Here is a 12,331-nt window from a genome sequence, read left to right as displayed (position 1 = left end):
TTACACTAGTTTAAATCTGCAAGTGACCCAGGCCCAATGCTGCAGAGGAAGGAGAACCCCACCCCTAAAGGTCTCTGTCAATCTGACCTGGAGGTGAAGTGTGTCCATTTGCCTGATAGGATCGCCTTGTGAAGTCCTTTCAGCTACTGGAGAGGATATCTTGCACTGCCAATGAGCATTCTTGTACAAATGGAAGTGTCTATCCAAAACCCATGCTGTCAGTTGTAGCGTCCATGGGTCTGGATGTCCGAGTCTGCCGTTGTTTTGTGTCAGTAGTTCCAGAAATGTATGTAGCAGGAGTGGAGGTTATTTCAACAGACAGAGAAGATGAGGGAGCCAGAATTGGCGAGGTCAGAATGGAGTGATCAGAATGGCTGTCGCTTTCTCCTGCCAGAGTTTATGGAGGAAGCGGGATAGGAGTGTGGGTGGGTGGGTGGGGGAGGCGTAGTTCATCTGATCTGACCAATCCATGACTAGAGCATTGCCAGTGAGTGGGCACAGAGTCCTCCTGTGGAGCAATACTGGGTACATTTGGTGTTGGTGTGAGATGCAAAGAGGTCTTTGGTGTACCCCAGTGACCAAAGATGTCCACGATTATTGTGTCGTGCAACTCCCATTTGTAGTCCGTTGCAAAGTTCCTGCTGAGAGAATCTTCAATCACGTTCTAGGTGCCAGGCAGGTAGGCTGCTGGCAAAAGGATATGTGGTTTGATGCACCATTCCCAGGGGCAAATCGCTTCCATACACAGTGCTGGGGACCTCGTGCCCCCTTGTTTGTTTATGAAGTATACTGTGGTGGTGGTGTCTGACATGATGAGGATGTGGCAATAACAGATAGCTGGTAAGAACACGTGGCATTCTTCGTGTACTGCCCAAAGTTTGAGAATGTTTATGTGCATCCTGGCCTCTTGTGTGGGTCAGGTGTCTTGTGTCATGTGATCTCCAGTGTGAGTGCCCCAGCCTGAGAGTGACGCATCTGTTATGACTGTCATGGTCAGCGAGGATGGGAGGAAGGGCATCCCGGAGCAGACTTGTATTGGGTCTGTCCACCATTGAAGAGAAGAGATGATTTCTGGTGGAAAGTTGAGCATAGTGCATAAGGGAATAAACTCTTTGCAGCCACAGCTGTAGACAGTGAAGGTGCAGGCGGGTGAAGGACGTGATATATGTACACACCACCATGTGCCCTAGGATGGAGAGGTAAGTCCTGGCTGAGACAGAAGGGTTGGACTTTATCCGTGCTATTTGCTCCAGTAGGCTCTGGGATCTGTCTTGTGGCAGATAAGCTCAGGCAGAGGTCAAATTGATGCGAGCTCCTATGAATTCCAGGGGCCGAGTATGGTGCAAGGTTTATTTTTCAACATTCTTGCTCACTCCTAGGGAGGAGAAGAGTAGAAGAAGCTGGGATGTGCATGCTTCCATGGCTCCTGGCTAGACCACAATGCGGGGTCTGTAGCACGGATACTGGTTGATCTGGACGGAGGCTCCAGGGTACGGGGAGTGCTCTTGTATTGCTCAGACTGATGTATGGGGATGGTTCCTGGCCAGGATCCGACTTTGGGCCCATAGGGTGCTTCTTGAGGTGGAGAGCTCAGCCTTCCTGTGTACGGGCTGTGAAGGAGAGGCAGATACTGCCATGTGGCCTTCCCCCAAACAACATAAACAGCCTTGGTGTTCGTTGCTGATGGAAAATGAGTGAGGGCAGGAAGCACAGGCTTTGAATCCTGGCATCTTCAGCATAAACCAGTACCCAGACCTGGGAGCTGCGTGGGGGTAAAAGAGGGGGAGATTGTTTGGGGAGAAAAACTGCTGAAGCGGCATCCCAAATCCTTAATTATAAAAAATACTAGGAATTACCAAAGTACAACGAAAAACAATAAAATTTTAACTAATGAATGAAAATAAGAACTGTTTTTGTAAAATTTTTTGAAAACGCGTCACTAACAATGAGAGGGCAGCAGAAGCTTCAGCTTGGACCATGTGGCCGTGAGAAGGAATTGGAGACGTGGACGATCTTTCCCACCCTTTATCGCCTCAGGAGAAACTATAAGGCAATACAAGAGTGCATGTGTGGACCGCCAGGCAATACTACTTTGAACAGCTCTGCAGGCATGGTGCACGTGCATAACTCTCAATAGAATACAATAGGGACCATCACTCGAAGAAGAATCAGGAATATACTGCACCACTTTTTGTGGTGCGTACATGCTGTGCCCATAGCATATTAAAATGATCTCATTATTTGGATTTGCTACCTATTTTTTTTATTGGCCCATATTAACACCAAAAATTTTTAAATCTAAAGTTGATACCTTTCTAAACTCCATTGATTTTAGTTTTCCTTTATTTCAGTAATGTCTTGTAGTCTTGTATCTTAAGCTTAAAAACTTTGTATGGACTACATATTGCTTTAAATTTGAGGTGCTAATTATGCTTCTGCTGTATTTGAAAAGGTTTATGGGACTTTGTTCAGTTAATCTAACAAAACATCTAGTTTTCTAATGTCCACAGTATTTTTTTGCCTGTCTTGAATGCTGACTTTTTTTTTTTTTTTGATAGATGCTACAAGGTAAGGAAATATTAAATAAACCCAGAGGTCCAAAGAAGTAACTGGGGAAGCACTCTCTATCAGAACTACAGTGTAGTAACTATGTAGTTTAGTTAACATAGTTTTAAGTGTTAAAGCAATTTTCTAAATCAAGAGTTTATAAAGATATATGTATGTGTTGTGCTAAATAGGTTTATGTATTCACCATATGGTAGAAAATATTTCCCATAACTATTAATTTAATATAAATCCTGCTTTTGTCAATTGGAATATTTTGTGGGGGTCTGGTGTATGTTTCTGAAAGAAGTTTTCAAACTGAAGAATCCTTTGGCATAATACTATTAAAAGCATTCTTAAGTGATTATTCTACATACTGCCTGTTCTCCATTATAAGTTGTTGAGTGTGTGATTCTGGCTTACTGAAACAAGATTGTAAATAAACAGGCTACGTTTTATTCTGTTTTTATTTATAGTTTGCCCTAGATTTCTTGCTGCTTAATCTTTCTGTCTACACTAGCCTTCTGCTAGTGATTTTAGTGATAGGTGCCTCCTGCTAAAAGCAAGCATGAATGTCTCAATAGGCTTCTCTGTAGGGCTGCAAATTGATTTTTTTTCTACCAGCCAGAATAATGGCTCAGTAATTTAATGTTTTCGAATATTTTCTTCATGCTCCCACTTCCTCCCCTTTTTCTTAATTCTCCAACTTGCCTGGTATATTGAGACCCAGAAAAACCTGTCATTTCCTCACTTCAGGAGTGCCTACTGGATTGGAAATCAAAAGTATACAGTTCTCTTGAGCGCTATACTTGGTAATGGGTTAAATTTTTAAAGTGGTGTGAGTGAGTGAGAGGGGATTTGGGCGCAACTCCCACTGATGTTAATTGGAGATAAGTGACCAAATCCCCTGCACTGCACTGAAGATGTACCCTAACATATTAGTGTCAGCTTATCACTTCCTACATTCCAGTCTTTGTTTTTGAGAAAAGAAACCTTGTTTGCTTTATTTAAAGCAGGAAAGGGGAACACTTAACACCTCACATTGTTCTATGTTTAGAAAAGGAGTTTCATTTTCAATGTATTCTTTTGTGATGGATTATTTATTTATTTAGGTATTGCAATCAGAGAGTCACCAAAAGTAGGCGACCAAGCCCAGAGGAGAGTATTGAAGGGAGTTGATGATCTAGACTTCTTCATAGGAGATGAAGCCATAGATAAACCTACCTATGCTACAAAAGTAAGAATATATAATGAAGCTTTAAACATCTTTCAGAAATCTTTTAGAATTGACTCTATATTTTTATTATTGTAGATTGTTTAAATGCCTCTCAAGAAGATTTGAAATAAACACTTATCTGAAGTTTGCTATCATTAAGTATACTAGTCATTGAAGTTGCAGAATGAAAGGATTGAATTTAGTTGGCTTCAGTTTAGCATGTACAAATTTTGTTGGTTGGCCTCGTTTAAAATAGTTGTTCTACCAATGCTTTAGCAACAGTTGATGACAGATCCATTTTGGGAGGATCCATTAATATAATGCGATTTCTTTTCCCCTGTAATGTCAGTAGCTAATATAGTCATAGATACCAAATCTTTTTATTTCCTCTTGCCGAAAATTATATGGGACTTATATTGATAAAATTACTGACTATTTTGGTGCTGATCAGTTTGCTTTGAGAAATGTCAGAACATGTCCCCTGGCCCCTGTGCACAGGGTCATCCTATAAGTCCATTTCTCTGTGAGTCAGTTTTTCTTTTTCCTGTAAAGGATCCTTTTCTGTGGGGGCTTAATGAAGTAAGGTATATGTTAAATATTCATAAAATACATTTCCGATATTAGTTTCTTATATATTAGATTAAGCACCAACTGTGTGCTGGGCACTAAACAAAATGCAAAGATAGCCGCTGCTTATAGGAACCTATGGTCTAAAATAATATAATACTGAAGTCTTGGTTTGTCTTCTTACCTCTGATCATTCATAGATTGCAAAATGCTTACAAAGGATCAGAAGTATCATTATCCCTAGTTTACAGATGGGGTAACTGATGCACAGGGAGGTGAAGTGCCTTGCCCAGGTCACACAGTAAAGCAGTTGCAGAACTAAGAATAGAACCTAGGTCTTCTGACTCCCAGTCCAGTCCCCTATCCACAAACAGAATCATAATGAGAGATCCAGGAGAGGATGATGACTTAAAAATTATTGGCTTTCTTTTAAAAGTAGAACAGTGACGCAACGTTTCTATAGGCGAGTATTTATGGTTCTCATAGATACTAGGATTTTGCTTCCCGTGTTCATTGTATTGTTACCTACTGGCTCATACACTGACATGTTTAAAATGTTCTCTTGCTTCAGTGGCCCATACGACACGGTCTTGTTGAAGACTGGGATCTCATGGAGAGATTCATGGAGCAAGTAATTTTTAAATATCTTCGCGCTGAACCCGAGGATCATTACTTTTTAATGGTGAGTAATAGAACTGGGTAAGAAAATGCTTCCACAAATGGGAGATGGTATAATTGTGGTGGATAACATTCAAGTAGGTTTTGTTATGTATATAAAGCCTAGAAGCCTTTTGTAACTTTTCATTTTTTTTTATTGTTGTAGAAATAATATATAAAATCGCATTAGAGCCAGTTTCCAGTACACTTCTGAAACAGGCTTCTTGGTTTGGGCTTTATTTTTTTAAAAAAGCTTTGGATGGTTTGATTGAATTACAGATGCTGCTTAAAATAATTGGCTGACTTCAGTCAAACAAAATAAAGCATTACAGTGAAATAGGGGGAAATGTCACTTAGCAATATGCTGTATGTTAGCAATCGTGCACAATTATGTATTACCTTCTGTGAAAGGTTTCTGTTGAAGATGAAATTAGTTACTTAATGCAAAATGCTTTTTAAAAAATCAGTGGTTTTGCATAGGAGGAGATAAATATAAAGAATACATAATTCATAGCTGGACTTTTTTTTTTAAAATAAAGACCACTGTTAAGTAGTTAAGGTCCCAAATTGGATCAGCCTTGAAACTTGTTCACCACTAAACATCAGGCTGTTTATATGAATTGTTTGGAAAGATGGTTGTAATTTATTACACTAGGTAGTTGTATGCAACCGGATTTCCTTGTTTGTTTTGCAGGATTCCACATAATCTAATTTTAGTTTATTTTAAAATTAATGCACATTCTTTCATCTGTTTTCCTTGGTAATTCATCCCATCCCAGGTAGGAGTAGCAGCGATGTGAAGAATCCTTAGACGTTAAGTTTGTTCCCTGTACATAATGCAGATTATCCCTTATACACCAGTCTTGCAAACACACATACACTGTGTTTAACTTTATTATGGTGAGTAGTCCTGTTGAGATCAATGGGACCATTTACGGTAGGAAAGTTAGGCAGTTGCAGAAGTGTTTGCAGGATCAGTTTCTTACTCTGGATGTGTTTCCTCCTTACATGTACTTATATGTCAAAGTCATACTACTTATTGTGCTCACAGTGTCATTTCTGTTCACATGTCAAACCAAACTTTTTTGCTAATCATCAGTAATTTTTCAAAGAAATGTTAACAACCATGTTGTGGAAGGTTGGGTCTGTGTCTACCGGCCAAAGAGTAAATGGATCAGGTCTATTTACCTGGGACTTATTTGGGATTCTTGAGCGCACTTATAAACTGAAAAATTGGTTACTGCTGCATCAGGAGCCAAGTTTAATAAAGTCTGAACTGCATTTGATATTTAATAAGGTGACTTTTCTTTACAGACAGAACCTCCACTGAACACTCCAGAAAACAGAGAGTATCTTGCAGAAATCATGTTTGAATCTTTTAACGTACCAGGACTTTACATTGCTGTTCAGGTGAACAAAGTGAATCTATACTTCTAAAGTACAGTATAGCTGGAGTATGTATGGTCTTCTGCAAGCATATACCTGAAATGTTTGAAGCAGGATCTTCTAAGATTATCTGTTAACATGTTCTATCCATATCTAAATATTAACTTTGTTTCTTATCTAGGCAGTGTTGGCCTTAGCCGCATCTTGGACTTCACGGCAGGTTGGCGAACGTACATTAACAGGAATAGTCATTGACAGTGGTGATGGAGTAACACATGTAATTCCTGTGGTAGGTGGTAGGATGCAGTTTAAGATCTTAAATTGTTTGTGTGACTGAAAGTTTTCTTGGTCTTCAGTTAATAGACCAATTTTATTTTTTCCAGATTTTGTGGATATTAATGGTGACACTGTGGAGGAGTAGTGGAGGTTAGGGAAAAGGAATGTGTATATATAATGTGTTAAAGGGACACTGTCATATTAATTTTAGGACCAAATTATAGATAATGCATTAGAAATTTATGCAATAGAAGATATGTAACTATAAATCAGATTTTTAAAATTTTAAACTTTATAGTGGTGATATTTTACATAAAAAAGTCAGCATTTTTCAAATGAGTCTTCATAATGTGGTTACAGTAGTTGTGGTTTTGGAAAAAATTGAAATCCAAGTTCATTAAATACCATTACAGCTTTTTCTCTTTGAGGTCAGTAAGAACTGCCATACTGGCTCAGACCAATAGGTCCCTCTAGCCCAGTATCCTGTCTTCCGATATGAAGGCCATGAAAAAGGAGCCAATATGCCTATTGGAGATTCCTATTCTTGTATAAATCCTGTCCACACATCCTGCTGTATCCAAAATTTTCCCATGACCAATATTTGTTAATACTGCTCAAATTTAGAAAGTTGGTCAGTGTAGTGGATATTCTCACATGATGGAGAGATTTCATCTTTGCCTGAATGAGTAGCACTTTTCTGTGTGTTGAGTTCCATATCCAAAAAGTTTTTGGCTGGACATTTGTATAGTATTCTTCCTTTCACATATGGGGTATTTCCTTATGCTATTCTCAAAAAAATTAGAGTGCACGTTACTTGTGTGAAACAAAGGCAAGCTTATATAAATACAACACAAGCATCTAGTCAATTTCTAATTGTCTAAACCTCTCAGGATACAAAGATGTAATCATTATTTATGCACTCTAATTTCTGTTCCAATTATGCCATCCAGTATATTTGCGAAACAGGTAATGTGCCTGAATGATATCTAAGTACTGCCATATATTATAGTGCTGTGGGCTCCATTAACATTTTTAAGCTTATTGCATGTTGGTAGTTATCTATACCCTGCAGTATTTGCTATACGGAACTTAAAATGGGAACTATTAGAAACAACACAAGCTTGCCATATGAATAGTCATTGCTGTGTTTACTATTACTAGCTATGGCCAATATATTACCCTGTTCCTTTTTCTCTTGTCTTTATTTATTACCTTTTTCACAATGCATTTTAAAACATCACTTTTCCTTACTGTGATTTTTGGTCACTTTCCCTTCCTTTAATAGTTTTTGTTGTTGTTTCTTCGGTATTTTTTGTAACCTTTGTTCTTCTCTATCCATTTTTCAGTCTCTCATGCAGGTTACCTACTTTCTCTTCTCATGAATACTTTTTGCCTTTTTAGATCATTCCTGAAAAAGACCTCATAGTTGGAACGTCTCTATCTTCAGCATGCATTTAAGATTATCCTTTAACTTTTTTTTTTTTTACATTCACTGCTGATTTTTGTATTAGATAATATTAAGCAGCATCAGTTCTGCAAATAGTAATCAAGGGCCTTAGAAAGTAGCATCTAGCATCATTAGGGTTTACAAATTTGAGGTCACTTTGAAAGGTGCCAAAATTTCACTTTTAGTTTTTTTTTAAAAAACCCAAGAAGCTGCTGGGGAAAAAAATGAAATTATATTCTGCTGTTAACTTTTGGTACTTCATACACCAGCTTTTTCTAAGCATTTTTTTTCCATAGGCAGAAGGTTATGTAATTGGAAGTTGCATCAAACATATCCCTATTGCAGGTAGAGATATTACATATTTCATTCAGCAGATCCTAAGGGAGAGGGAGGTAGGAATTCCCCCTGAACAATCTCTGGAGACAGCAAAAGCCATAAAGGTAAAAATTTGATGTGAAATTTACCTTTCTTTTAAGAGAGGTAGATTTTTGTTTTTTGTTTTAACATATTGCCAGTGACCCTTTTTACATATACAAATATAGGAATTGTCTAACTATACTTTTCCTTCTATTTAAGTTCTTCACAAAATGAGGGGGAAAAGATGTAAAGCGGAAACCAGGAGAAATATGAATAATTATCAAGCAAGACTTTTCTTTAGAATTAATATGTACGTGTTTTAAAGGTGAAATTGGGATTTGATTCAGGCTTTAGTATTTGCTTCAAATTTGAACTATGCTAGTTAAGAAAATTCTCCATAAAACCTCGACCTCTGAGTCTTGCATATATTGCATAATATCACTGGGATGATCACCAGGGATATCTCAGTGGTTTGACCGTTGGCCTGCTAAACCCAGGGTTGTGAGTTCAATTCTTGAGGGAGCCATTTAGAGATCGGGGCAAAAATTGGGGATTGGTCCTGCTTTGAGCAGGGGGTTGGACTAGATGACCTCCTGAGGTCCCTTCCAACCCTGATATTCTATGATTCTATGAAATGCATACAGGTGGAGCGATTTCAGAGACATTCCATGTAAGTTAAGGAGTTTGCCAGTGCGGAGCCCCATTGAAATTAATGGGGTCTTGTGCATCTCTTAATGCAGGATTGGGGGCCTTACCAATTGATTATGTAGGACTTTTCCTGACCAGTCTGTTCCTTAAGAATAAGGTTAGAATTGTAAGAACAGTAGTTACCAAATGTGAATCGTAGGTTAATAGATTTAGACCTTGCTTTTGATTCTCCAATTAAGTAATTTTCACTGTTTTTCTGAAATATTCCTTAATGTATTTAATAATTACGTATGATCAATTTAGGCAACTTTTAATGCATGGTATTTCTTTACAGGAAAAATATTGTTACATTTGCCCTGACATAGTAAAAGAATTTGCCAAATATGATATAAATCCACAAAAATGGATCAAACAGTACACAGGCATCAATGCAATCAACAAAAATAAATTCACTATAGATATTGGTTATGAAAGGTTTCTTGGACCTGAAATTTTCTTTCATCCTGAGGTAAGAAACAGTGCCTAGCATTGCATTTTTATTTTTTTTGTAAAAAAAGTGCAATATAATTCTTGATGCAAGAGCACCACCTTGTGGAAATTAATACCAGTAAGCCTTGTCTGAGAGGGCTGGAAGACTTGTGGTTAATATATGCACAGATGCACAATAATAGGTAGATAACTGCCTAATCTTTTGTTTTTCCTGTTGAGGTATATAATGTCTAAATCTTTCAGTTTTTCAGAAACATAAACTAAAACAAAAAACATTTACCTGAAATCTCAGATCTTGACTGAGGCTTTTTTTTTTTTTTTTTTTAAATACTGGTTTAAATTTGCAAACTTCATGAATTATATACAGCATATTTAGTTGTATAGTCAAACCCTTTGAACATCACTCCTGCTTATAGCAATTTACCAGAAGTAGTATTTTAATTCTTGGACACTTATATTTGAGGTGCCTTTTAGGTAAGGAAACTCCAATAAACAGATCCTATTATAGTGACTGTCCTTGTAAAACTGAAGGCCAAATTCATCCTTGAATCAAGTCTCTTAAAATTGGTTGTCATTAAGCAGGTCTGAGTAGATTTAAAATTACCATTGATTGTATAAGCCTAACTGACATGTCATGATGTTTCCCACCTAACAAACAACCCGCACAGCAAGTAATTCACTTGCGAGAGCTGCGTCAAGTAGGCCCCCCATGGCAGGGGAAAGAACCCAGTTTATATGACTCAGACAGATAGCGTACAGGGCGAAGGCTAGGAAGCAGAGATGCTCACCTTTCTTCCAGGCAGACAGCCTGTGGAGTGAATCCTGTAGGTGGTAGGTAGGCTCCTGCAAAAGACCCTGGGTGAGGGGAAAAGGACATAATCGATATGTTGAACTTGTGTTAAACAACTTAATCTGAAGAAATAAAACTGAACCCAGAAAGGAAAGGGATGGCAATCCTGTGGCTGGAAAGGGTTTTCTGGTGCATGGTTCAGTGAGTTAGCCCACCTGCTTGAAGTCATGGAGTATACTGCAGTGATTCTGGACTATGCTAAAGCATCTATCCACCCTGAAAACACTTACTCTTCCTGCTGGGTGTATCTTGTTTAGAGCTCTTATAGGGTACACAGAAGGGTTTTTTTGACATCCAAACTTTAAATACAAAAAACCCAGAACCCTTTCAACATCTGTGCAAATGCTACATGTTTGGTGTAAAGTCAATCATGATCAAAATTGGAAAGATACTGAACATACAGCTAGATCCAAGCTGCAGCATGATCAGGAAAGAATAGAATAATGCTGGCTATGGCAGTTGTGGAGATCTGGTACTGACAAACACAAAAATCATATATCTAAAGAGGGGAAAAACAACAGGTGCAAAATGTGGGGGAATTTAATGTAACCGCTGCATCCATCCCCATTAAAGAAACGTTTATTTTCATCTTGTCTCATTTATACTGCCCGAATGTTACTAATGTATGTCACCAAAAAGTGTTGTAATTGGAAGGAAAAGTTGGCCCATAAGGGAATCTCTGAGAAGTGTCCACAATATGAAAAAGTTTCACCCATATGTGTCGTCTTATGTGTTGGTACTGGCTTCAGACAGCACCTCTAAGCCCATATTCATCCCTAGCATCTGAGTGAAGGGCTGTGATCCTTGAAAGTCCTAAGATCTCTGCTCACTTAATTTTTTTAAGTGTTTTTAATCATTCTTCAGGTCCCTACCCTACATTATTACAAAGACATGGCAGGCTGGGTGTAGTTCCCTCTGGAGCCTTCTAGCACTGATCTTGACATGACAGGAGGCCAAGTGCACTGCCTGCACTTTGCTCCCGGATTCTGGAGTAGAACCACTGTTGAATGTCTGATCCCTACCCCAGATTGAATTGGGTTGGCATGCCAGCTGAATGTGTCAATTCTGTTAAAACACAAAACAAAACTAAACAAAAATGCTTCAGTCCATTCATGCCACACCGTGGTGCAGGGTCTGCAAGAAACATATCCTGTGACATTTTTAATAAACACACCACAGATGGTCCCAGCTGTGGTGAAATGCTTTATTTTCATCTATTGGAGTGACTTGATCACTGACTTGTAACTCTCTATTACTTTGCCACATGTGAGCAAAGTCTATAATTAATTTAGGCTGCAAGCTACTGGTGTGTAGTGCTTGTGTACACATACTCGTGCCGTCTCTCATCGAGCTAGAGCAAGTATAAATAGTGATGTAGCAGTGGGAGCGTGGGGAGTGGTAGTAAAGAGACAGCAGAGCCATGCTGACTACGTATCCTTGGTTTCAAGAAGACTTGTATTCAGCACGGTTCAGCCGTACCTCTGCTGCCACTACTAGTGTTACTGTGTCTACCCTACTGTTTATATTCTCGCTAGCTCAGTGATGGCCAGCTCAAGTATGTGCATGTGAGCAGTGGAATCACAGCCCTAACTCGTAGTGTAAGACAGCCTTAGAAAAACCATGTCCATTAAGTCTAACTTACATAAAGATATTGGGACACTTGAATATTTGGATACCAGGCCATTTGGCTCTTCAATTTTAGAGGACGTTAGCCAGGTTTGCATTTAACTGAGTGTGTGCTTGGCCATGTACAAATAAGAACAAGACTTGTTTTACCTTTTTTTAAAGGGAATTTAAACTAATGTTAATGCAGTGTTGGAGTGATCCATGCTAACATTGTGGCTCTCTGACCGCTCTAGTGGCCAGATAATTTATTATAGATTTGAGTCTGCTA

The 12,331-nt window shown here is 38.6% G+C and overlaps 1 protein-coding gene across 5 annotated transcripts in view; it reads left to right on the top strand.

Moving 5' to 3' along the window:
- Window positions 1-12,331, top strand: part of ACTR3B (actin related protein 3B) — a 45,712-nt gene that overhangs the window by 15,549 nt on the left and 17,832 nt on the right. For 3 of the 5 annotated variants that reach the window (XM_054021172.1, XM_054021168.1, XM_054021169.1), the window contains 6 exons: window positions 3,657-3,781; window positions 4,899-5,009; window positions 6,299-6,394; window positions 6,552-6,659; window positions 8,390-8,533; window positions 9,433-9,606. In XM_054021172.1, the coding sequence (XP_053877147.1) occupies window positions 4,938-5,009; window positions 6,299-6,394; window positions 6,552-6,659; window positions 8,390-8,533; window positions 9,433-9,606 (594 nt within the window). In that variant the 5' untranslated portion in view covers window positions 3,657-3,781; window positions 4,899-4,937. The remainder of the gene's footprint in view (window positions 1-3,656; window positions 3,782-4,898; window positions 5,010-6,298; window positions 6,395-6,551; window positions 6,660-8,389; window positions 8,534-9,432; window positions 9,607-12,331) is intronic. The other 2 variants (XM_054021171.1, XM_054021170.1) reach the window with 2 other exon arrangements.

Source organism: Malaclemys terrapin, chromosome 2 (genome assembly GCF_027887155.1).
Source record: "Malaclemys terrapin pileata isolate rMalTer1 chromosome 2, rMalTer1.hap1, whole genome shotgun sequence".
Taxonomy (NCBI): domain Eukaryota; kingdom Metazoa; phylum Chordata; order Testudines; family Emydidae; genus Malaclemys; species Malaclemys terrapin.
The sequence above is the reverse complement of the archived record's forward strand: the minus strand, read 5'-3'. Positions and strand labels throughout refer to the sequence as shown.